The following is a 27,887-nucleotide window of genomic DNA, read 5'->3' as shown; positions in this document are numbered from 1 at the left end:
CTCATTGTAACAACATTTCATTTCGGCCGATTTCGTGCTGCTTAACCTTTTTGATATTTGATATTGAAGCTTCTGTTTTCTAATGAAGAGTTCCAGATCCTGTGCATAAAAATCAAACTTCAGGAACTTTTCCTTGTGTTATCACCCTCTTACCAATCACAGCCTTTTACAAGGCAAATTCTAGTTGATATTTTATTATGCAGTAATCCAGAATAAGTTTGTAATTTCTAAAAATTAGAATAAAAAGATGAGGAACGATTGTTTATTGACAGAAGCAAACACCCTACAGCATCTTTATACATAATACTGGATGGAAAAAAAGGCAAAATGACCCCCAGAAATAGCAACCATCGAACGGTCATATCAAAACTATGGATGGTCACAATATGGAAACATTCATTTAATCCAGAATCATGGCATCCTGGGATTCAGACCATCAGATATTACAGAATATTGAATGTCATTTTTTAGAAAAGTTTTTAAAACTCACTCAAATCCTCAATAAATAAATCAAAATCCCAATTTTAATAACACAATTTTTTCTATTATAATTGTATAGAATTTGAAGAATGTGCTGAGCTCACTCTCCTGCTTTTGGTGTAGCGAGAGTGAAAATGTGCCAAATTTTGGGGATTATTAGAAACTAGATTTTTTTTACCTTTGGGACTTGGACTATACCTGGCCTCTTATCGCAGCCACATAAGAGAGATGGCTGTCCATACACATGCTAACTTGCCATACAGGTGGGTACCTTATAGTCAGACCACTGCAGTGCTATGGGGCCAGGGATGAGAAGGGATCTACTCCTGCTTTTATAGATCCACTGCATATTCCTGCAGTCACCACTAGGAGGCTCATAGAGACTTTTACAGCTCTCATTCAGTTTAATGGTAGCTGTATAACTTTGTATGCGCAGAGCTCCCCCTAGTGGCAGCTGCAGGCAGCAAGTTTTATCATCTGTCTCAAGAGATTTAGTCACATTATCAACGCATTTATGTCAGTTGCCTCTTGTAAATATACTGACAAATATCGTTTTCTGACTGAGTGCCATAATTATGAAGAATCTGAACCACTTTCTACAAACCAGAGAGTTGCTAAGGCTTCAGAGTCTGTGGGTGATTCTTTACATGGTCCTGCGCAATCATCTCCCCACTAGAGCCTATGGAAGTAATGGATGCACATGAACCAGTAGACCTTACTAGAGAGTAACCCTAATGCATGACCCCCTTCACACCTATTTTGTAGGACAGGATCAACAAGGTCCCAGTATAATTATGACAAGTGGAGGTCCCAGAATTGAGCCACATATAAATTACCCATATTGTGACCTCCAGGTGCAAACGGCAACCAGAAAGTGATGGACATGATGGAAGAGGGTCGTCAATGGCTGACCCAGGGCGCATGCCCTATGTGCCCTCCTGTCCCACTAGTTCTCCGTGTCTACAGGTACTATTTAGAGATGAGCAATTCGATTTATGCTGTCATGGTTTGGCGTCCAGCCCAATACTCTCGGAATCCTAAGGACTAGGCTCTGAAGGAAGTCACAGGATGTAGAATGCCCTTGAGGCGCCCAGGGTGCCGGGTCAAGCATTTCAATTGCAGAAGAGAAGACTGGCTGCCGCGGAGGACCGGACCAAACCCCTGACCAGGGCAGCACAAATTGCTCATCTCTAGGAATATAGAAGAGTACAATAACGGAGGGCCTCCTAGTCAGCAGTAGACTGTTTCTTGGTGTAGTTCTGAATGGCAGATTGGAAATGCTCGGTGGTGTTGAGTTTTGGCCTAAAGAGAATGACGTAACACTTTGGAGTGAAATAACCAATAAGAATCCCCATCACACTGACTAATACAGCGGTTACGTTGACGGCCGCTATGTATTTCCCCTGGTAGATGATATAGGTGGTAAAGAAGGCAATCCAGGAGAAAAAGTAGACCAATAAACTGAAGGAGATACATTTTGCCTCGTTGTAATTGTCCGGTAAATCTTTGCCCATGTAGCAGAAGATGAAGCACAGCATACTCAGGAGCCCGATGTAAGCAATCTGAGCGATGGAGCCCAAAGAAGCAGTCTGAGAGCACTTCAGGATGATCTGGTCTGGGAACGTGGCATAATCTTCAATGGGTAAAGGCGGCCCTACCAACAACCAGATGACACACATGAGGACCTGACCAGCGGTGCTGACCGCGATGAAGATGTCTGAGCCATTCTTCTTCACCCACATGTCGTACACTTTAGGCATGTAGGTGGCCATTTTGAAGATGCAGATGATCTGGAATGAATGGACCACGATGCAAGAAAAGCAAATGGTAAAGCTTACAGAGAAGATCGGTTGTCTAACCATACACGGGACAACCCCCGGCCTACCGAAATAACAATACAGGGTGCAACAAGAGCATGCCAAGGACCATAACATCAGCAAACACATCTTCCCTCCCGCTGACTTCACCACCGGGGTATTGAGATTAATAAAGAATATAACTGCGATTGCTGCAATTAATAGGAGCAACAAAGTAACTATAGAGAGAAGGGCAAGGGACAATGGATGGGTCCATGGAAGGTATTCTAGGGTTCTGTTGTAGCAGATCTCACTCTTCATGGGCGACCACTGATGAGATCCACATGGCTGGCAGGTGTAGAGATCTGGAAGACATAAGTGAGATAGTAATCATGGGAAAATGCTACACCAGGGAGTGTGGGGTGCACATGGTCTCGGAATGTCCAGCACCTGTGGGTAACAGTGAGCACTTCTGTATAAAGGACTTATGTTTCTTTCTGTATGGCATGACAGACGGCAGACCACCATGCCCATTCTGCTTGACAGCTTCAGTGGCCAGTAGCCTTACTGGCTGGCAAGCATTAAACCATTCAATCTGTCAACTTCACTCATATTTGTAGCTGAAAGTAAAAGGGAATTCTGATGTCTGATGATCATGAGAATATGTTCACTGCAGATTTTGCTACAAATCCACTGAAAAATTTGCAGCCAATCCTTGGCAAAATCTTCAAGAATTACATATGGATTTGTTAAGGATTTTGCTGAGAATTTGCTGGGTATCTAGTATGTTTAATATATAGGTAAGTGAGAACATCAAGTTGAGGTTACTGGTCTGGCATGGTATGGATGGTACAGTGGGGAAAAAAGTACTGTATTTAGTCAGCCACCAATTGTGCAAGTTCTCCCACTTAAAAAGATGAGAGAGGCCTGTAATTGACATCATAGGTAAAGCATAACTATGAGAATCAAAATAAGAAAACAAATCCATAAAATCACCTTGTCTGATTTGCCAAGATTTATTTTGTAAATTATGGTGGAAAATAAGTATTTTATCACCTAAAAATATGCAAGATTTCTGGCTCTCGCAGACCTTTAACTTCTTAAGAGGCTCCTCTGTCCTGTCTGTCCTCTACTCATTACCTGTAGTAATAACACCTGTTTGAACTTGTTATCAGTATAAAAGACACCTGTCCACAACCTCAAACAGTCACACTCCAAACTCCACTATGGTAAAGACCAAAGAGCTGTCGAAAGACACCAGAAACTAAATTGTAGCCCTGCACCAGGCTGGGAAGACTGAAACCTCAATAGGCAAGCAGCTTGGTGTGAGGAAATCAACTGTGGGAGCAATAATAAGAAAATAGAAGACATTCAAGACCACCGATAATCTCCCTCGATCTGGGGCTCCACGCAAGATCTCACCCTGTGGGGTCAAAATGATCACAAGAACGGTGAGCAAAAATCCCAGAACCACGCGAGGGGACCTAGTGAAGGACCTGCATAGAGCTGTGACCACCGTAACAAAGGCTACCATCAGTAACACACTACGCCACCAGGGACTCAGATCCTGCAGTGCCAGACGAGTCCCCCTGCTTAAGCCAGTACATGTCCGGGCCAATCTGAAGTTTGGTAGAGAGCATTTGGATTATCCAGAAGAGTATTGGGAGAATGTCATATGGTCTGATGAAACCAAAGTAGAACCAAGTTCTCCGGGTTCTTTCACACTCCAAAAACATAATGATAGGGGATTTAGATTGTGAGCCCCAATGGGGACAGCGATGATAATGTTTGTAAAGTGCGGAAGACTATGATGATGCCATATACAGTTAGGTCCATATATATTTGGACAGAGACAACATTTTTCTCATTTTGGTTATAGACATTACCACAATTTAATTTTAAACAAAACAATTCAGATGCAGTTGAAGTTCAGACTTTTAGCTTTCATTTGAGAGTATCCATATTAAAATTGGATGAAGAGTTTAGGAGTTTCAGCTCCTTAACCTGTGCCACTCTGTTTTTTAAAGGGACCAAAAGTAATTGGACAATTGACTCCAAGGCTATTTCATGGACAGGTGTGGGCAATCCCTTCATTATGTCATTCTCAACTAAGCAGATAAAAGGCCTGGAGTTGATTTGAGGTGTGGTGCTTGCATTTGCAAGGTTTTCCTATGAAGTAAACATGCGGTCAAAAGTGCTCTCCATGAAGGTCAAACAAGCCATTCTTAAGCTGTGAAAACAGAGAAAAAACCCATCCGAGAAATTGCTACAATATTAGGAGTGGCAAAATGTACAGTTTGGTACATCCTGAGAAGGAAAGAAAGCACTGGTGATCTCATCAATGCAAAAAGACCTGGGCGCCCACGGAAGACAACAGTGGTGGATGATCGCAGAATAATCTCTATGGTGAAGAGAAACCCCTTCACAACAGCCAACCAAGTGACCAACACTCTCCCGGAGGTCGGCATATCAATATCCAAATCTATCATAAAGAGAAGACTGCATGAAAGTAAATACAGAGGGTTCACTGCACGGTGCAAGCCACTCATAAGTGTCAAGAATAAAAAGGCTAGACTGGACTTTGCTAAAAAACATCTAAAAAAGCCAGCACAGTTCTGGAAGAACATTCTTTGGACAGATGAAACCAAGATCAACCTCTACCAGAATGATGGAAAGAGAAAAGTATGGCGAAGGCTTGGTACAGCTCATGATCCAAAGCATACCACATCATCTGTAAAACACGGCGGAGGCAATGTGATGGCTTGGGCATGCATGGCTGCCAGTGGCACTGGGTCACTAGTGTTTATTGATGATGTGACACAGGACAGAAGCAGCCAAATGAATTCTGAGGTATTCAGAGCCATACTGTGTGCTCAGATCCAGCCAAATGTAGCAAAACGGATTGGTCGTCGTTTCATACTACAGAAGGACAATGACCCAAAACATGAAGCCAAAGCAACCCAGGAGTCTATTAAAGCAAAGAAGTGGAATATTCTTGAATGGCCAAGTCAGTCACCTGATCTCAACCCAATTGAGCATGCATTTCACTTGTTAAAGACTAAACTTCAGACAGAAAGGCCCACAAACAAACAGCAACTGAAAACCACCGCAGTGAAGGCCTGGCAGAGCATCAAAAAGGAGGAAGCACAGCGTCTGGTGATGTCCATGAGTTCAAGACTTCAGGCAGTCATTGCCAACAAACGGTTTTCAACCAAGTACTAGAAATGAACATTTTATTTAAAATTATTGAATCTGTCCAATTACTTTTGGTCCCTTTAAAAACAGGGTGGCACATGTTAAGGAGCTGAAACTCCTAAACCCTTCATCCAATTTTAATGTGGATACCCTCAAATGAAAGCTGAAAGACTGAACTTCAACTGCATCTGAATTGTTTTGTTTAAAATTCATTGTGGTAATGTCTATAACCAAAATGAGAAAAATGTTGTCTCTGTCCAAATATATATGGACCTAACTGTAAGCAAATAATAATAAGTAAAAGCCTATGTGAGCTGCCAAGGAATATGGTAAAAAGTGCTTTAACCCCTTAGTGACAGAGCCAATTTGGTACTTAATGACCGAGCCAATTTTTACAATTCTGACCACTGTCACTTTATGAGGTTATAACTCTGGAACACTTTAACAGATCCTGCTGATTCTGAGATTGTTTTTTCATGACATATTGTACTTCATGCTAGTGGTGACATTTCTTTGATATTACTTGCGATTTTTTATGAAAAAAAAGGAAATATGGCGAAAATTTTTAAAATTTTGCAATTTTCAAACTTTGTATTTTTATGACCTTAAATCAGAGAGATATGTCACAAAAAATAGTTAATAAATAACATTTCCCACATGTCTACTTTACATCAGCACAATTTTGAAAACAGATTTTTTTTTAGTTAGGGAGTTGTAAGGGTTAAAAGTTGACCAGCAATTTCTCATTTTTACACCACCATTTTTTTTAGGGACCACATCACATTTGAAGTCTTTTTGAGGGGGCTATATAATAGAAAATAACCAAGTGTGACACCATTCTAAAAACTGCACCCCTCAAGGTGCTCAAAACCACATTCAAGAAGTTTATTAACCCTTTACGTGCTTCACAGGAACTGAAACAATGTGGAAGGAGTAAATGAACATTTAGCTTTTTTTTTGCAAACATTTTACTTCAGAACCATTTTTTTTTATTTTCACAAGTGTAAAAACAGAAATTTAACCATAAATTTTGTTATGCAATTTCTCCTGAATACGCCGATACCCCATATGTGGGGGTAAACCACTGTTTGGGAGCACCGCAGAGCTTGGAAGAGAAGGAGCACCGTTTGACTTTTTCAAAGCAGAATTGGCTGCAATTGAGATCGGATGCCATGTCGCGTTTGGAGAGCCCCTGATGTGCCTAAACAGTAGAAACGCTCCACAAGTGACACCATTTTGGAAACTAGACCCCTTAACGAACTTATCTAGATGTGTGCTGAGCACTTTGAACCCCCAAGTGCTTCACAGAAGTTTCTAACGTAGAGCCGTGAAAATAAAAAATCGCATTTGTTTACACAAAAATGATCTTTTAACCCACAAATTCTTATTTTCACAAGGGTAACAGGAGAAATTAGACCACAAAAGTTGTTGTGCAATTTCTCCTGAGTACGTTGATACCCCATATGTGGGGGTAAACCACTGTTTGGGCGCACCGCAGAGCTTGGAAGAGAAGGAGAGCCGTTTGACTTTTTCAATGCAGAATTGGCTGGAATTGAGATCGGACGCCATGTCGCGTTTGGAGAGCCCCTGATGTGCCTAAACAGTAGAAACCCCCCACAAGTGACCCGATTTTGGAAACTAGACCGCTTAAGGAACTTATCTAGATGTGTGGTGAGCACTTTAAACGCCCAAGTGCTTCACAGAAATTTATAAAGTAGAGCCGTGAAAATAAAAAATCCTTTTTTTTTCCCTCAAAAATGATTTTTTAGCCTGCAAATTTTTATTTTCTCAAGGGTAACAGGAGACATTGGACACCAAAATCTGTTGACCAGGTTGTCCTGAGTATGCTGATACCCCATATGTGGGGGGGGGGCACTGTTTGGGCACCCATCGGGGCTTGGAAGGGAAGGAGCGCCGCTTGGAATGCAGACTTTGATGGGATGGTCTGAGGGCGTCATGTTGCATTTGCAGAGCTCCTGATGTACCTAAACAGTAGAAACCCCCCACAAGTGACCCAGTTTTGGAAACTAGACCCCCCAAGAGCTTATCTAGATGTGTGGTGAGCATCATGAACCCCTAACTGCTTCACAGAAGTTTATAATATAGAGCCATGAAAATAAAAAAAATCATATTTTTTCCACAAAAAAAAGATCTTTTCACCCCCAAATTTTTACTTTCACAAGGGTAACAGGAGAAATTGGACCCCAAAATTTATTGTGCAATTTATGCTGAGTAAGCTGATACCCCATATGTGGGGGGGACCACTTTTTGGGCGCATGGCAGAGCTCGGAAGGGAAGGAGTGCCGTTTTGGAATGCAGACTTTGATAGAATGGTCTGCGTGCATTATGTTGCGTTTGCAGAGCCCCTGATATACCTAAACAGTAGAAACCCCCCACAAGTGACCCCATTTTGGAAACTAGACCCCCCAAGGAACTTATCTAGAAGTGTGGTGAGAACTTTGAATGCCCAAGTGCTTCACAGAAGATTATAATGCAGAGTCGTGAAAATAAAAAAAAATTTTTTTCCACAAAAAAGATTTTTTAGCCCCCAAGTTTTTATTTTCACAAGGGTAATAGGAGAAATTGGACCCCAAAAGTTATTGTCCAATTAATCCTGAGTATGCTGGTACCACATGTGTGGGGGGACCACTGTTTGGGCGCACGGCAGAGCTCGGAAGGGAAGGAGCGACGTTTTGGAATGCAGACTTTGATAGAATGGTCTGCGGGCTTTATGTTGCGTTTGCAGAGCCCCTGATGTACCTAAACAGTAGAAATATATAAGTATATATTATAGAAGTATAATGCAGGGTCGTGAAAATAAAAAATATTTTTTTCTTCCACAAAAAAAGATTTTGTAGCCCCCAAGTTTTTATTTTCACAAGGGTAACAAGAGAAATAGAACACCAAAAGTTGTCCAATTTATCATGAGTACACTGATGCCCCATATGTGGGGGTAAACCACTGTTTAGGCGCACGGCAGAGCTCAGATGGGAGGGAGCACCATTTGACTTTTTGAGCGCAAAATTGGCTTTCGTGTTTGGAGACTCCCTGATGTACCTAAACAGTGGAAACCCCCCAATTCTAACTCCAACCCTAACCCCCAACACACCCCTAACCCTAATACCAACCCGATCCATAATCCTAATCACAACCCTAACCCCAAAACAACCCTAATCTCAAAACTAACCATAACCCTAATCAAAACCCTAAATCCAACACACCCCTAATCCTAATCTCAACCCTAACTTCAAACTTAACCCTAATCCCAATACACCCCTAACCCTAATCCCAACCCTAACCTTAACCCTAATCCTAAACCTAACCCTAATCCCAAAAGTAACCCTAATGCCAACCCTAACCCTAGCCCTAACCCTAACTTTAGCCCCAACCCTAACCCTAGCCCTAACCCTAGCCCTAACCCTAAATTTAGCCCCAACCCTAACCCTAGCCCTAACTTTAGCCCCAAACCTAGCCCTAACCCTGGCCCTAACCCTAAATTTAGCCCCAACCCTAACCCTAACTTTAGCCCCAACCCTAACCCTAGCCCAACCCTAACCCTAGCCCCACAATTTTCACAACGTGCGTCGGTACGTCGGGCCGATGCATTGCGACGGCCCCGTACCGATGGAAGTGTGAAAGAAGCCTAACCCTAGCCCTAACCCTAAATTTAGCACCAACCCTATCCCTAACCCTAAATTTAGGACCCAACCCTAACCCTAAATTTAGTCCCAACCCTAAATTTAGCCCCAACCCTAACCCTAAATTTAGCCCCAACTCCTTTAGCTGCCGGCCGGCAGATCATGGCGGGCGCACATTTTCTTACCGGATAAAGAAGCCGGTGGGCAGGAGGGGACGCATGAGGACCCAGGGACACCGGTAAGTATAACAGGGTCCCCAAATCCCCCTATTTATCTGTCCTCTTATGTGCGATCACATCAGAGGACAGAGAATCACACATCGCTTTTTTTTTTTCTGCGGCCGCCGGTAAACAGTTAATTACCGGCGATTGCAAAATAGGGGTCGGTAAAAACCGACCCCGATCATGTTCTTTGGGATCTCGGCTACCCCCGGCAGCCGAGGCCCCAAAGATCTTCCTGGTGCCGGCCGGCGGGCGCACTGCGCATGTGCCCGCCATTTTTTGGCCGGAACAAGATGGCGGCGCCCATCAGGAGCCACGAGGAGCACCGGGGGAGACAGGTGAGTATCGGGGGGCGATCGGGGACCCCATTTCTCTGTTCTCTGATGTGCGATCACATCGGAGGACAGAGAAATTGAATGGGAAATCGCGTTTTTTGGTTTTTTTTGCGAACACCGGTAAACGGTTAATAACCAGCGATCGCAACCCGGTGGTCGGTAAAACCCCCCCGAATCATGTTCTCTGGGGTCTCGGCTACCCCCGGCAACCGAGACCCCAGAGAAAATCTGACTCTGGGGGGCGCTATTCACTTTTTCCACAGCGCCGTTAATTAACGGCCCTGTGGTTTAAGTACCCTTAACTGCCGCCGTTAAAAGGCGTATCAGCGGTCATTAAGGGGTTAAGTTTGACAACATTTCTAGGATCTATCTTTACAAGGAAAAGAAAATTGTGGCCAGATAGGAGCCATTAGAATTTCACAACTAAATGAGGGGAACCTTTTCCAAGTCAGACTATGTTTAAAGGGAATCTGTAACAGGTTGTTGCTCTGTTATCTGAGAGCATCATGATGTAGGGGCAGAGACCTTGATTCCTGTAATGTGTTACTTTCTGGGCTGTGTGTTCCTGTTTCAATAAAATCAGCGTTTTATCAGCAGGAGACTATCATTGCTGAACTAGGTGCCTCATGCTTCCTAGTCAACTGCTCTGTGTAATCCCACCCACACTAATGATTAGCAGCTTTCTGCCTATGCACAGTGTGGGTGTGGTTATATACAGCTCATCATTCTGAGCACTGCTAGATCTGCAGCAAAGAAAATGGTGATTGTATCAAAATGACAGTATGCAGACCATCGAGTGACACATTGCTGGAATCAGGCTCTCAGACCCTACACCATGAAGCTCTCAGATTACGTAGTAAAAACCTGATGACAGATTACCTTTAATAAAGAAGACAAATGTCATTTGTGGATGGTTCTGCATTGGAGGAAATCTTGAATGCTCTGACAAAACCCATGTGAACAGGAGGAGAATGTAACAAACATGAAGAGTATAGAACTTGCTGGAAGCTCTGTGCCATATTGGGCTCCTAGAGCCCAAAGTTATTTAAAAACTAACCATACATTACACATAACTCTGCATATTACCCGTTTTGTTGATAAAAGCCATTTTGGGGCAAGGTAAACATTCGAAACAGCAAGAATGAGATCCCGTCTGCACCCGTCGCTCTCCTTTTGCACATTCCTTTGAACAAATTGATTCAGGAACCTGCAGTGAAAAACAAAAGGCGCCCATATAATACAGATGATGATAAAATACTGCCTTTATTAACAAATATCTTCCCCAACTGCAGATGCCTTGTAGCATCATATCTCAGATTCACAGAGACAACACTGGACACAAAGACCACCGAGATGCTGAGTGAAAGGTGGGCATCAAACTTCCTTTAACCCCTCTGTTATAGTTTTAAAATCTATAAGCCATTTCATAGTTGATCGTGAATATTGAAGCCAGGCTATGACCTCTAGATGACCCCAGGGCAAGGGGACCCCCTGATGTGAATAGGCAATTAAAGAGGATTATTGGATGGCTGGCAGACCAGGCATGGATGAAAGGATAATTCTGGGATACAACAGATTTATGGCCGGTAGAGATAACCTATCATCTGTATCCTCAGATGCAGAAGAATGGGGAAGGTGACAGACTTATGGCCTTAGCCTCAACTTGATCAGAACTGGCGGGTAAACTATATTAAACTGCTTTGTTTAATATCGAGGAGATGGATGACGATATGTATGCCATGTTTCTTCTCTATGGAAAGATAAAATCGTGATAGGAAACATGACAGTAATATCTCTCGCCTGGGACCTCCAGGGGCAAAAATATCATAGAAGTTGGGGATCTCAAAATTGTCTAAAAGAATAGCCACATCCCTGACCAGCCCTGCTATAAGTAACAGGAGGGGAGGTATGAAGGTGTGATAATAAAAGCAAATATCAAACTATGATCAACGTCAGTCCTGGTAGACACAGTGGGCTGCAGTTCTGCCTGTTACCCCCCAAAAAATAAAGAGCTCCCCTTCATAAAACCCGAAGTCAACCCTGTGACATCAGATTTAGTAAATTTCTTCTCTTTACTCTTGTTATTTTATGTGATTGTTTATACCGTATTGTTTTGTCCATTTTGTAACATCTTTGTATATTTTTATAAACAATTACTACTTTTGGATTAAATATATAAAAAATATAATAGCTCTGTTCCTCTTGTTCTATAAACCGCACCCCTGGAGCAATACGCTATCTGTGACTGGTATCCAGTCAGCCTGTATAAATGATTGGTGGTGGTAGCTAGTTCCTTTTGTTATTGTGGAGTTTGGCAGTGACTGTACTGGGACATATATATTGATTCCATGCATTTGCATTGGATGTGTGTATAATCTACGCTCACTGTGAGTTCCCCAATAATTGGCCTAGTAGTGGAAACAGCGGCGGCCTTGTGCATCACTCATCAGTCAATTACGTACTTCTCTTGATGACTGGAGGCAGCGGAGTGTTGTTTTCTGACAAATTGGTACCAACCGGGAGAGCCGTGTGATTCCCCGTTGTGTCGTTGACACCCACTACTTAAGATCTCAAGTAATATTTGAGCTGCTATAGAGAACAGAGAGGACCAATAGCAAAAATCTAAATAATTCTTCATTTCTGGCTCTAGGAGAGAATGGCTGTGAGCTGGTTCTTCTACCATGAATTAATAGAAATAGTCTCTCTTAAGGCCACCATATATATTAGACATACGATAACGGTGGGCTCAGCTGACAATGTAATGTGTATGGAGACCCCCATTGAAAGCAATAAGGCCAAGTGCACCCTCAAAGTGATGGAGTCTGGGGAGATGGCGTCCGGCCGAATGCTTGCATGCGTTTATAGCTGAAGTATGCAGTGATTTGGAGCTGGCCCCCCAACTACATGGACCCTCCAGCGGCTAGCTATTTTTACTTCATGTTGCCAATACTGGAAGAAGTGCCCATTTCGGGTTCGCACCATGATTTTGCCGGTACAAGCCCAGGCCTCTCCAGCACACAGACTGACTTACAGAGTTATCCTTGGTGTGCCATTGAGCCTCCTCTGTCAGCTCGAGTCTTCCTGCAATTTTACTGTATGAACCAATGACTCTGAAGGTCGGTATAACGGTGTTCCAAGACCACATTACGATATCATAGCCGGTGGCTGGGTCCCCATTACTGTCAAAATAGATGGACTGATTGTAGAGAGTGAAGTTCACCATCTTCACATATTCTAGGAGCTGGGGGAATAGAAACAAAAGTAATTACTGCAGGCAGGTGCAGCGTCTTCTGGCTGCAGCACACGACATCACTACTGTAATCTGCTCAAGATGAAAATTTAGCTTTTTATGGATTAAAGTGATTGTCCGGCCACTTAATTTAAAAACAAAAATGAAATGGTGTTAAAAAAAAAAAAAAATTTGTCCAGGTACATTTTCTATAGTTCCTGTTCTGTCCAGACAGACATATGACCCTTGGATACAATGATTGACTGTAGTGGTCACGTGTTCATTGCTGTTGGGACCAGTAAGCAAAAAGACAGAGCAAAAAGTACAAAGACCAATACAGGAACCACGAAGCACCAGAGTTTAGAGTCAGTATAGAATTACTTGTTTAGCCTTTTTCATTACTCTGAAAGATTTCTTTAAAAAAATAGGCGACCAGACAACCCCTGTAAGAGGTTGTCTCAGTATGAAAATCCCTTTCCAGATGTCATTTTAAGGATATAAGGGGTAATGTTTCTCCTTGTGAAGAGTAACATGCCTGACATGCCCGTGTAAGGAGACTTACAGGCCATGCAATGCTCTTCTGGGAAAATAAATATTCAAATTCCCTCTACAGAGGAAGAGGACTATCACTTTAGTGCCACGTGCTGGAAGTAACAATCCTAAAAGTCAATCTTGGCCCTAGCCACATGACTTAAAACAAAAGTCAAACCAGATACTCTATTTTCAGACACTTGTTTAAGGGTGTTTGCCCCTCCTCAGTCTTCCACTGTGACAAAGCAATCTGCATATTTAATTTCCCAGCGGAGCATTACATGGCCTATCCTTACAATAGAATGACAAGCATTTCACGTCCCACAATAAAATACATTATGACTTAGACCCCAGTCGGAGGCTTCTCATGCAGCCAAATCAGATCTCTTGTTTTGCACTGAGGAGGGGCAACACCCTGAAACACGTGCCTACAAATAGAGACTGTGGTTTGGCTTTTATCTTAAGATGCAAGGCTCGTTAAGGAGTCAATATTGCCTTTTAGGATTGCTACCTCCAGTAGGTGCAGCCAAAGTTTTAGTCCTCTTCTTCTCTGAAGAGTCAGTTTGCATGTTAAGGTATATGAATTCTCTATATTCCTCTTACTGGGATTGTATAACAAAATTGATGACTGGGTGTTGCTATATATCCATTGTCAGTACGGAGTGTTCCATCCTAAACACTGAGGTCCCAATTCACAAAATTTTTGTGCAGCTCAAAGTTGTACAAACATTGTTCAACTTTTCAAAATTTTATGCCATGCCAAGATTTTTAAAGAATGGATGGATGGAGTTTGGGTGGGATTGTCCAATTAGTACTTGCATTGTTAGGCTGGAGTCACACTTGGCGTAAGACAATACGCCACGTATTATACGTCCGTACTACGGCCGTAATACGGAGAAATGTTCCCAAAATATTGATCCGTAGTCAGGGTGTGTCAGCGTATTTTGCGCATGGCATCCTACAATAAAGAACAATAAACAATTACAACAACCGCTGTGTTTATTTCATTAAAATCCTTTTTAACCCCTTAGTGACAGAGCCAATTTGGTACTTAATGACCGAGCCAATTTTTACAATTCTGACCACTGTCACTTTAAGAGGTTATAACTCTGGAACGCTTTATCGGATCCCACTGATTCTGAGACTGTTTTTTCGTGACATATTGTACTTCAAGTTAGTGGTAACATTTCTTCGATATTACTTGCGATTATTTATGAAAAAAATGGAAATATGGCAAAAAATTTTAAAATTTTGCAATTTTCAAACTTTGTATTTTTATGCCCTTAAATCAGAGAGATATGTCACAAAAAATAGTTAATAAATAACATTTCCCACATGTCTACTTTACATTAGCACAATTTTGGAAACAATTTTTTTTTTTGTTAGGGAGTTATAAGGGTTAAAAGTTGACCAGCAATTTCTCATTTTTACAACACCATTTTTTTTTTAGGGACCACATCTCATTTGAAGTCATTTTGAGGGGTCTATATGATAGAAAATAACCAAGTGTGACACCATTCTAAAAACTGCACCCCTCAAGCTGCTCAAAACCACATTCAAGAAGTTTATTAACCCTTTACGTACTTCACAGGAACTGAAACAATGTGGAAGAAAAAAATGAACATTTAACTTTTTTTTGCAAACATTTTACTTCAGAACCATTTTTTTTAATTTTCACAAGTGTAAAAACAGAAATTTAACCACAAATTTTGTTGTGCAATTTTTCCTGAGTACGCTGATACCCCATATGTGGAGGTAAACCACTGTTTGGGCGCACCGCAGAGCTTGGAAGTGAAGGAGCACCGTTTGACTGTTTCAATGCAGAATTGGCTGGAATTGAGATCAGACGCCATGTCGCGTTTCGGGAGCCCCTAATGTGCCTAAACAGTGGAAACCCCCCACAAGTGATACCATTTTGGAAACTAGACCCCTTAAGGAACTTATCTAGATGTGTGGTGAGCACTTTGAACCCCCAAGTGCTTCACAGAAGTTTATAACGTAGAGCCGTGAAAATAAAAAATCGCATTTGTTTTCACAAAAATGATTTTTTCGCCCACAAATTCTTATTTTCACAAGGGTAACAGGAGAAATTAGACCACAAAAGTTGTTGTGCAATTTCTCCTGAGTATGCTGGTACCCAATATGTGGGGGTAAACCACTGTTTGGGCGCACGGCAGAGCTCGGAAGAGAAGGAGCGCCATTTTGGAATTCAGACTTTGATAGAATTGTCTGTGGGTGTTATGTTGCGTTTGCAGAGCCCCTGATGTACCTAAACAGTAGAAACCCCCCACAAGTGACCAAATTTTGGAAACTAGGCCCCCTAAGGAACTTATCTAAATATGTGGTGAGAACTTTGAATGCCCAAGTGCTTCACAGAAGTTTATAATGCATAGTAGTGAAAATAAAAAATATTTTTTTTTCCCACAAAAAAGATTTTTTTAGCCCCCAAATTTTTATTTTCACAAGGGTAACAAGAGAAATTGGACCCCAAAAGTTGTTGTCCAATTTGTCCTGAGTATGCTGGTACCCAATATGTGGGGGTAAACCACTGTTTGGGCGCACGGCAGAGCTCGGAAGAGAAGGAGCGCCATTTTGGAATTCAGACTTTGATAGAATTGTCTGTGGGTGTTATGTTGCGTTTGCAGAGCCCCTGATGTACCTAAACAGTAGAAACCCCCCACAAGTGACCAAATTTTGGAAACTAAGCCCCCTAAGGAACTTATCTAGATATGTGGTGAGAACTTTGAATGCTCAAGTGCTTCACAGAAGTTTATAATGCAGAGTAGTGAAAATAAAAAAATATTTTTTTTTCCCACAAAAAAGATTTTTAGCCCCCAAGTTTTTATTTTCACAAGGGTAACAGGAGGAATTGGACCCCAAAAGTTGTTGTCCAATTTATCCCGAGTACGCTGATGCCCCATATGTGGGGGTAAACCACTGTTTGGGCGCACAGCAGAGCTCAGAAGGGAGGGAGCACCATTTGACTTTTTTAGCGCAAAATTGGCTGTCGTGTTTGGAGACCCCCCTGATGTACCTAAACAGTGGAAACCCCCAAATTATAACTCCAACCCTAACTCCAACACACCCCTAACCCTAATCTTAACCCGATCCATAATCCTAATCACAACCCTAACGATAATCACAACCCTAACCCCAAAACAGCCCTAATCTCAACCCTAACCATAACCCTAATCAAAACCCTAAATCCAACACACCCCTAACCCTAATCCCAAACGTAACCCTAATCCCAACCCTAATCCAAACCCTAATCCCAACTCTAACCCTAACTTTAGCCCCAACCCTAACCCTAACTTTAGCCCCAACCCTAACCATAACTTTAGCCCCGTCGTCACAAAAAAAGTTCAATGTAACCTTTTTTTTGTACGTCGCGTCCGCCATTTCCGCGCATGTGTGGCCGTAACTCTGCCCCCTCCTCCCCAGGACATAGACTGGGCAGCGGATGCGTTGAAAAACTGCATCCGCTGCCCACGTTGTGCACAATTTTCACAACGTGCGTCGGTACGTCGGGCCGACGCATTGCGACCGCCCCGTACCGATGCAAGTGTGATAGAAGCCTAAGGCTACTTTCACACTAGCGTCGTACTCGGCCCATCGCAGTGTGCCGGGCCGACGTACCGACGCTAGCGTTGTAAGCGCCGCACAACGGGTGCAGCGGATGCTGTTTTTTCAACGCATCCGCTGCCCCATTGTGAGGGGAGGCGGGGGCGGAGTTCCGGCCGCGCATGTGCGGTCGGAAATGGCGGACACGTCGCACAAAAAAGTTACATGTAGCTTTTTTTGTGCCGACGGTCCGCCAAAGCACGACGCATCCGTCGCACGACGGATGTGACATGTGGCAATCCGTCGCAATGCGTCGCTAATGCAAGCCAATGGATAAAAAACGCATCCTGCAAGCACTTTTGCAGGATGCGTTTTTTCTCCGACGCATTGCGACGGAAGCAAAAAAACGCTAGTGTGAAAGTAGCCTAACCCTAACCCTAGCCCTAACCCTAACCCTAAATTTAGCCCCAACCCTAACCCTAGCCCTAACCCTAACCCTAACTCTAGCCCTAACCCTAACCCTAACTCTAACCCTAACCCTAACTCTAGCCCTAACCCTAACCCTAACTCTAGCCCTAACCCTAACCCTAACCCTAACTCTAACCCTAACCCTAACTCTAACCCTAACCCTAACCCTAATTTTAGCCCCAACTCGTCTTCTCCTGCCGGCCGGCAGATGGCAGCAGATGGCGGGCGCACTGCGCATGCGCCCGCCATAAGGAAAAAGCCGGCTGGCAGGAGAAGACAGAAGAGGACCCAGGGACACCGGGTGAGTATGTTAGGGTCCCCGAATCCCCCTATTTCTCTGTCCTCTGATGTGTGATCACATCAGAGGACAGAGAAATACAGATCGCTTTTTTTTTTTTTTTTGCGGTCGCCGGTAAACTGTTAATTACCGGCGATCGCAAAACAGGGGTCGGTGCAAACCGACCCCGATCATGTTCTTTGGGGTCTCGGCTACCCCCGGCAGCCGAGACCCCAAAGATCTGCCGGGTGCCGGGCGGCGGGCGTACTGCGCGTGCGCCCGCCATTTTTTCCCGGAAACAAGATGGCGGCGCCCATGGGGACCCACGAGGAGCACCGGGGGAGGTAGGTAAGTATCGGGGGGCTATTGGGGGCCATCGGGGACCCTATTTCTCTGTCCTCCGATGTGCGATCACATCGGAGGACAGAGAAATTAAACGGCACATCGCTTTTTTTTTTTTTTTGTTGCGACCGCCGGTAAACGGTTAATTACCGGCGATCGCAACTTGGGGGTCGGTAAAAAAACCCCGAATCATGTTCTCTGGGGTCTCGGCTACCCTCGGCAACCGAGACCCCAGAGAAAATCCGACTCTGGGGGGCGCTATTCACTTTTTCCACAGCGCCGTTAATTAACGGCGCTGTGGTTTAAGTACCCTTAGCGGCCGCCGTTAAAAGGCGTATCGGCGGTCGTTAAGGGGTTAATCATGTGTGTGTGTGTTTTTTAACCCTTTCCTACAATTGGATTAATAATGGATAGGTGTCATAATTGACGCCTCTCCATTATTAATCTGGCTTAATGTCACCTTCCAATAGCAAGGTGGCATTAACCCTTCATTACCCCATATCCCACCGCTACAGGGAGTGGGAAGAGAGTGGCCAAGTGCCAGAATAGGCGCATCTTCCAGATGTGCCTTTTCTGGGGTGGCTGGGGAAGATGTTTTTAGCCACGGGGGGGGGGGGGCAATAACCATGGAGCCTCTCTAGGCTATTAATATCTGCCCTCAGTCACTGGCTTTACCATTCTGGCGGAGAAAATTGCGCGGGAGCCCACGCCAATTTTTTCCGCCATTTAACCCTGTATTTTAGCAGCTACAGCGCTGAAATTTTGCACATACACACTACTAACATTAGTAGTGTGGAATATGCAAACAAAATGGGGATATGAGATGGTTTACTGTATGTAAACCATGTCTCATATCCTGTCGGGTTTGTGAAGGAGAAGGAAAAAGCCGGCAATTGAATTACCGACTTTTCACTAACACCGCTGCGTATTTCTCGCAAGTCACACTGCAGGTCCGTGTGGAATCCCTATTTTTCTCGCCCCCATAGACTTTCATTGGCGTATTATTTGCGCAATACGCTGACAAACGCAGCATGCTGCGATTTTGTACGGCCGTAGAAAGCCGTATAATACTGAACCGTAATATACGGCTAATAGGAGCAGCCCCATTGAGAATAATTGTGCCGTATGTAATGCGAGTTTTACGGACGTAGTTTCTGCGCTCTTACGTCCGTAAAACTCGCATGTGTGACCCCGGCCTTACTCTGTGTCCTCTGAGCGGAAGAGATCTGGACTCAGCTACAATACCAGAAATGGCCTGTGAGCAAAGGTGGCACCGTGTCTGTCAAAACAGAGCTTCAGTGCCATCTCATCTTTGCCAGAGGCCCCAGTAGTGAGACAAGTGTGAACAGACACTTACCTGCCAAGGATAAACGGTGTCATTTCTGCATTGTCCAGATTTACAATCCAGTAATTCATCCAAGGCGTGGGCTATGGCGTAGACAGCAGAATACACATTAAAAGCGGCGGACATGGTGAACGCGCTGGGGATGGACATGTTCTGCAGGGTGAATGATTGGCAGTCCCGGCAGATTTGGTTGCAGCCGTAAAGACTTGAGTTTGTTGCTTTGATTGATTTAACATAGGCAATCTCAAAGTCTATAAGCTTTCGGAAATTGATCTGACCCACTGAGACCCCCAGGACGGAGCCAATGCTATTGATATTTGCCAGCCCAGCAATCTGTGAGTCCACGGACCAGCTCTCACTGCCGATCCAGACAACATCAGTCACATTGGCATTGACCACTTCTTCAAAAAATATCCTGGCATTGAAATAGGCAGAGAAAACCACAGTTACCCGGACCCGAGCCTGGACTATGCTAGCCACCATCTTCTGCACACTGGTCCGGTCTGTGCTGTACGGGATTAACCCTTGGTAAGCTACACAGATGCCGCTGTCTGTTGTTAGGTAGTAGAGGTCTTGTACACCCTGCCTGCCATAGACGTCGTCACTGCCCACGATCGCTATCCAAGTCCATCTGAATCTCAGCAGCAAGTTCAAAATGACTTCAACTTGCAGTTTGTCGCTGGGGATAGTACGAAGGAAGGATGGGTATATCTGCTTACGGCTGAGCAACTCATTGGAGGCCGAGTAACTTATCTGCAAAATATACATTAAATAGGGCGGGTGAAATGTGCAATATGTTATCATAATAAAGCATAAATTCACATATCTAATAAAGCTACATAGAAAGGTGTGTCACTCTGTGCTGATCCTGAGTTACATCCTAAATTATATACAGTATATACTCCAGAGCCGCACTCACTATTCTGCTGGTGCAGTCACTGTGTACATACATTACATTACTGATCCTGTACTGATCCTGAGTTACATCCTGTATTATACTCTAGAGCTGCACTCACTATTCTGCTGGTGCAGTCACTGTGTACATACATTACATTACTGATCCTGTACTGATCCTGAGTTACATTCTGTATTATACTCCAGAGCTGCACTCACTATTCTGCTGGTGCAGTCACTGTGTACATACATTACATTACTGATCCTGTACTGATCCTGAGTTACATTCTGTATTATACTCCAGAGCTGCACTCACTATTCTGCTGGTGCAGTCACTGTGTACATACATTACATTACTGATCCTGTACTGATCCTGAGTTACATCCTGTATTATACTCCAGAGCTGCACTCACTATTCTGCTGGTGCAGTCACTGTGTACATACATTACATTACTGATCCTGTACTGATCCTGAGTTACATTCTGTATTATACTCCAGAGCTGCACTCACTATTCTGCTGGTGCAGTCACTGTGTACATACATTACATTACTGATCCTGTACTGATCCTGAGTTACATCCTGTATTATACTCCAGAGCTGCACTCACTATTCTGCTGGTGCAGTCACTGTGTACATACATTACATTACTGATCCTGTACTGATCCTGAGTTACATTCTGTATTATACCCCAGAGCTGCACTCACTATTCTGCTGGTGCAGTCACTGTGTAGATACATTACATTACTTATCCTGTACTGATCCTGAGTTACATCCTGTATTATACTCCAGAGCTGCACTCACTATTCTGCTGGTGCAGTCACTGTGTACATACATTACATTACTGATCCTGTACTGATCCTGAGTTACATCCTGTATTATACTCCAGAGCTGCACTCACTATTCCGCTGGTGCAGTCACTGTGTACATACATTACATTACTGATCCTGTACTGATCCTGATTTACATCCTGTATTATACTCCAGAGCTGCACTCACTATTCTGCTGGTGCAGTCACTGTGTACATACATTACATTACTGATCCTGTACTGATCCTGAGTTACATCCTGTATTATACCCCAGAGCTGCACTCACTATTCTGCTGGTGCAGTCACTGTGTACATACATTACATTACTGATCCTGTACTGATCCTGAGTTACATCCTGTATTATACTCCAGAGCTGCACTCACTATTCTGCTAGTGCAGTCACTGTGTACATACATTACATTACTGATCCTGTACTGATCCTGAGTTACATTCTGTATTATACTCCAGAGCTGCACTCACTATTCTGCTGGTGCAGTCACTGTGTACATACATTACATTACTGATCCTGTACTGATCCTGAGTTACATCCTGAATTATACTCCAGAGCTGCACTCACTATTCTGCTGGTGCAGTCACTGTGTACATACATTACATTACTGATCCTGTACTGATCCTGAGTTACATCCTGAATTATGCTCCAGAGCTGCGCTCACTATTCCGCTGGTGCAGTCACTGTGTACATACATTACATTACTGATCCTGTACTGATCCTGAGTTACATCCTGTATTATACTCCAGAGCTGCGCTCACTATTCCGCTGGTGCAGTCACTGTGTACATACATTACATTACTGATCCTGTACTGATCCTGAGTTACATCCTGTATTATACTCCAGAGCTGCACTCACTATTCTGCTGGTGGAGTCACTGTGTACATACATTACATTACTGATCCTGTACTGATCCTGAGTTACATCCTGTATTATACTCCAGAGCTGCACTCACTATTCTGCTGGTGCAGTCACTGTGTACATACATTACATTACTGATCCTGTACTGATCCTGAGTTACATCCTGTATTATACCCCAGAGCTGCACTCACTATTCTGCTGGTGCAGTCACTGTGAACATACATTACATTACTGATCCTGTACTGATCCTGAGTTACATCCTTTATTCAGGGCCGGTTTTACACAAAGTGGGGCCCTAGGCAAAGTTTAAAATGGGGCCCAAAATGCTAACATATTGCACATCATACAGAAGCATTTCTGCTGAATTTACATGCGCTGATCTCAGGCCGCTAAACGAGTGTGATCGACAATACTGAAGTCATTGGACGCTTGTTTCCCAGCCTCTTTACACCATCTGAGAAAGAATGAAGGGGACAGAACGATCACTAATAGATCACTAACAGATCACCATACACTATCATGTTATCAGCAGCACATCTACAGTTTATACCGGCGATGTGCTGCTGAGAACAATGATTTTTATTCCGGCATAAACAATTCAATCACCCAATGAATATGCAGCATTTTGCTTGTTTAGTATAATACACCCCATAGTCCTCCATATAATATAATGTGCCCCATATTCCTCCATATAGTATAATACACTCCTCATAGTCCTCCATATAGTATTATACACTTCCCATAGTCCTCCATATAGTATAATACACTCCTCATAGTCCTCCATATATTAAAATATACTCCTCAGTCCTCCATCTAGCATAATACACTCCTCACAGTGCTCCATATAGTATAATGAGTATAATGCACCGCCATAGTCATCCATGTAGTACAATTCACTTCCCATAGTATAATGCACCCCATAGTTCTTCATATAGTATAATGTATTCCCCATAGTCCTCGATACAGTATAATTCAGCCCACATATAGTATAATGCAGCCACCACCCCACAGAGTATAATGCAGCCACCCCAGAGTATAATGTAACCCCCCCCACAGAGTATAATGTAACCTCCCCATAGAATATAATGCAGCCCCCCAAATAGTATAATGTAGCCCCCTCATAGAGTATGATGCAATCACCCCTCATAAAATATAAATATAATACAGCCCCCCATAGAATATAATGTAGCCCCGAACAGAATATAATACAGCCCACCTCCCCATAGAATATAATGTAGCCCCATCAAAGGGTATGATGCAATCATCCCTCATAAAATCTGATAAAGCCCCCCACAGAATATAATGCAGCCCCCCTCCATAGAATATAATGTATAATGTACCCCCAAATATATAACACAGCCACATAGTATATAACACAGCCTCCCCATAGAATATAATATACCCCCATAGTATATAGCACAGCCCACATAGTAGTATATAGCACAGCCCACACAGTAGTATACAGCACAGCCCACACAGTAGTATACAGCACTGCCCACAGTAGTATACAGCACTGCCCACAGTAGTATACAGCACAGCCCACAATAGTATACAGCACAGCCCACAGTAGTATACAGCACAGCCCACAGTAGTATACAGCACTGCCCACAGTAGTATACAGCACAGCCCACAGTAGTATACAGCACTGCCCACAGTAGTATACAGCACTGCCCACAATAGTATAAAGTACTGCCCACAGTAGTATACAGTACTGCCCACAGTAGTATACAGCACTGCCCACAGTAGCATACAGCACTGCCCACAGTAGTATACAGCACTGCCCATACAGTAGTATGCAGCACTGCCCAAGGTAGTATACAGCACTGCCCACAGTAGTATACAGCACTGCCCACAGTAGTATACAGCACTGCCCATACAGTAGTATACAGCACTGCCCACAGTAGTATACAGCACTGCCCACAGTAGTATACAGCACTGCCCACAGTAGTATACAGCACTGCCCACAGTAGTATACAGTACTGCTGCCCATACAGTAGTATACAGCACAGCCCACAGTAGTATACAGCACTGCCCACAGTAGTATACAGCGCTGCCCACAGTAGTATACAGCACTGCCCACAGTAGTATACAGCACTGCTCCCATACAGTAGTATACAGCACAGCCCACAGTAGTATACAGCACAGCCCACAGTAGTATACAGCACTGCCCACAGTAGTATACAGCACTGCCCACAGTAGTACACAGCACTGCCCACACCGTAGTATACAGCACAGCCCACACAGTAGTGTATAGCACAGCCCACACAGTAGTATACAGCAATGCCCACAGTAGTATACAGCTTTGCCCACAGTAGTATATAGCACTGCCCACAGTAGTATACAGCACTGCCTACAGTAGTATACAGCACTGCCCACAGTAGTATACATCACAGCCCACAGTAGTATACAGCACTGCCCACAGTAGTATACAGCACAGCCCACAGTAGTATACAGTACTGCCCACAGTAGTATACAGCACAGCCCACAGTAGTATACAGCACTGCCCACAGTAGTATACAGCACTGCCCACAGTAGTATACAGCACTGCTGCCCATACAGTAGTATACAGCACAGCCCACAGTAGTATACAGCACTGCCCACAGTAGTATACAACACTGCCCACAGTAGTATACAGCACTGCTGCCCATACAGTAGTATACAGCACTGCCCACAGTACTATACAGCACTGCCCACAGAAGTATACAGCACAGCCCACAGTAGTATACAGCACTGCCCACAGTAGTATACAGCACAGCCCACAGTAGTATACAGCACAGCCCACAGTAGTATACAGCACTGCCCACAGTAGTATACAGCACTGCCCACTTTCCCCCTTCCCTCCCCGCCTCTCTCCTCCCGAGAATGGCCCCACAGTCCAGTAAAAAAAAACCCACAAGCTCCTCACCTCTCCCCGAACCCGCGCTGCTCCCTGCTTCTGTGTCGGCGGCTGCTACCGCACTGCCTGGCACACAGTGAGTGCGCGATGACGTGCACCCGCTGTGTCAGAGGCAGAGCGGGGAATGATGGGAGAGGGAGCGTCAGGTGATGCTCTCTCCTCCATCATTGCTTTGAACTGTACCGGGAGACGCCGGTACAGTTCAATGCGGCGGGGGAGTCGGCGCTGGCGGCAGGCGGGCCCCCCTGCCTCACAAGGGCCCCATAGCGGCTGCGTGACTTACCGCTAGCTGGGGGCCCCTGGGGGAGCGGGGGCCCCAGGCAGCTGCCTGGTCTGCCTGCCCCTAACGCCGGCCCTGCCTGTATTATACCCCAGAGCTGCACTCATTATTCTGCTGGTGCAGTCACTGTGTAAATACATTACATTACTGATCCTGTACTGATCCTGAGTTACACCCTGTCTTATACTCCAGAGCTGCACTCACTATTCTGCTGGTGCAGTCACTGTGTACATACATTACATTACTGATCCTGTACTGATCCTGAGTTACATCCTGTATTATACTCCAGAGCTGCACTCACTATTCTGCTGGTGCAATCACTGTGTACATACATTACATATCCTGTATTGATCCTGAGTTAAATCCTGTATTATCATCCAGAGCTGTACTCACTATTGTGCTGGTGCAATCACTGTGTACATACATTACATTACTGATACTGAGTTACATCCTGTATTATACCCCAGAGCTGCACTCACTATTCTGCTGGTGCAGTCAATGTGTACATACATTATATTACTGCATTACTGATCCTGTACTGATCCCGAGTTACATCCTGTATTATACTCCAGAGCTGCACTCACTATTCTGCTGGTGCAATCACTGTGTACATACATTACACTACATATCCTGTACTGATCCTGAGTTAAATCCTTGTATTATCATCCAGAGCTGTACTCACTATTCTGCTGGTGCAATCACTGTGACATACATTACATTACTGATCCTGAGTTACATCCTGTATTATACCCCAGAGCTGCACTCACTATTCTGCTGGTGCAGTCACTGTGTACATACAGTACATTACTTATCCTGTACTGATCCTGAGTTACATCCGGTATTATACCCCAGAGGTGCACTCACTATTCTGCTGGTGCAGTCACTGTGTACATACATTACATTACTGATCCTGTACTGATCCTGATTTACACCCTGTATTATACTCCAGAGCTGCACTCACTATTCTGCTGGTGGAGTCACTGTTTACATACATTACTGATCCTGTACTGATCCTGAGTTACATCCTGTATTATACTCCAGAGCTGCACTCACTATTCTGCTGGTGCAGTCACTGTGTACATACATTACATTACGGGATCATGTACTGATCCTCAGTTACATCCCGTATTATACTCCAGAGCTGCACTCACTATTCTGCTGGTGCAATCACTGTGTACATACATTACACTACATATCCTGTACTGATCCTGAGTTAAATCCTGTATTATCATCCAGAGCTGTACTCACTATTCTGCTGGTGCAGTCACTGTGTACATACATTACATTACTGATCCTGTACTGATCCTGATTTACACCCTGTATTATACTCCAGAGCTGCACTCACTATTCTGCTGGTGGAGTCACTGTGTACATACATTACATTACTGATCCTGAGTTACATCCTGTATTATACTCCAGAGCTGCACTCACTATTCTGCTGGTGCAGTCACTGTGTACATGCATTACATTACTGATCCTGTACTGATCCTGAGTTACATCCTGTATTATACTTCAGAGCTGCACTCACTATTCTGCTGGTGCAGTCACTGTGTACATATATTACATTACTGATCCTGTACTGATCCTCAGTTACATCCTGTATTATACTCCAGAGCTGCACTCACTATTCTGCTAGTGGAGTCACTGTTTACATACATTACTGATCCTGTACTGATCCTGAGTTACATCCTGTATTATACTCCAGAGCTGCACTCACTATTCTGCTGGTGCAGTCACTGTGTACATACATTACATTACTGATCCTGTACTGATCCTGAGTTTCATCCTTTATTACACTACTTTCACAGTCTTTCTTCATACAGCAGCACCTGTTGCACAATGGAATTGCACCACTGCTCCACTCCAGTAGACCTTCCTTTCTCACAACTATCACATTTTGCTTCCCTGCTGCAGCCATTGGGGGGGGGGGGGGGGGTTAACTGCTTATGGAGTTATTCAGCCGATTTAGGAGGCTATAAAATCTAAGTATTGTGCGCCTCCTATTGGCAGCTGTTAGCAAACACTTTGGGACGAATTTATCACGACTGGCATAGTGCAGGCTCACTCTATACTACTCTTGAAAGGGTACACGGTGCCCTATTAATTACAAGGCGCTTGCCACTTAATGAATTTTACACCTCTAGTAAGTAACATTCCCCAGAGATGCTACTCTAGTCCAGGACTGGAGTAGCGTTTCTGGTATAGAAAACATCAGCACCTTTGATGAATTTGACATGGCCATGCCCCGTGCTGGATCCTCCCTAGTTCCATCCATTTTGACGGAGCTGATCCAATGTGGCATGGAAATACTTAAAGTCTCATAATTTTGAGACTTTTCAAAGCTTTTATGCCACTTTTATGGTGTAACAGATTTTATGAAACATCCCCTTTGATTCTGATCCTGATTGTAGTCCCAGAAGACTTACCTGCGGAACAAGAAATTTTCCTAATATACTCGCTGTATCAAAAGCAAAACTACTGCTGGAGGGCCCAACTAAGGCAATGGCTTTCATTTTGTAGTCAGTAAAGTTGTTTTCCATCTTTATATAAGGTGCGTTACACCTGGAGAGGATCTTCAGCGTCCCGTACATGTTGGCAGAATCTGAGCAGGTGTCATACAGCTCGTACCCCAGTGTAACATTGGGGAGAAGCAGACTGGAGTTATTGATTTCTTCAATGGCGAATCTCATTGCTTGCAGCAAATGATAACCTTGGGAGTCAA

At 43.9% G+C, this 27,887-nt stretch overlaps 1 protein-coding gene across 1 annotated transcript; it reads right to left on the bottom strand.

Moving 5' to 3' along the window:
- Positions 1-411: 411 nt before the first annotated feature.
- On the bottom strand, positions 412-27,887 carry TAS1R1 (taste 1 receptor member 1). Its single transcript, XM_077257496.1, has 5 exons — positions 27,592-27,887; positions 19,431-20,171; positions 12,697-12,906; positions 10,752-10,872; positions 412-2,641 (listed from the first exon to the last, which is right to left on the bottom strand). The coding sequence occupies exons 1-5, from the start codon at positions 27,853-27,855 to the stop codon at positions 1,707-1,709; spliced, it is 2,271 nt and encodes a 756-aa protein (XP_077113611.1). The 5' UTR covers positions 27,856-27,887; the 3' UTR covers positions 412-1,706.

This window comes from Ranitomeya variabilis, chromosome 4 (genome assembly GCF_051348905.1).
Source record: "Ranitomeya variabilis isolate aRanVar5 chromosome 4, aRanVar5.hap1, whole genome shotgun sequence".
Lineage (NCBI taxonomy): Eukaryota > Metazoa > Chordata > Amphibia > Anura > Dendrobatidae > Ranitomeya > Ranitomeya variabilis.
The sequence above is the reverse complement of the archived record's forward strand: the minus strand, read 5'-3'. Positions and strand labels throughout refer to the sequence as shown.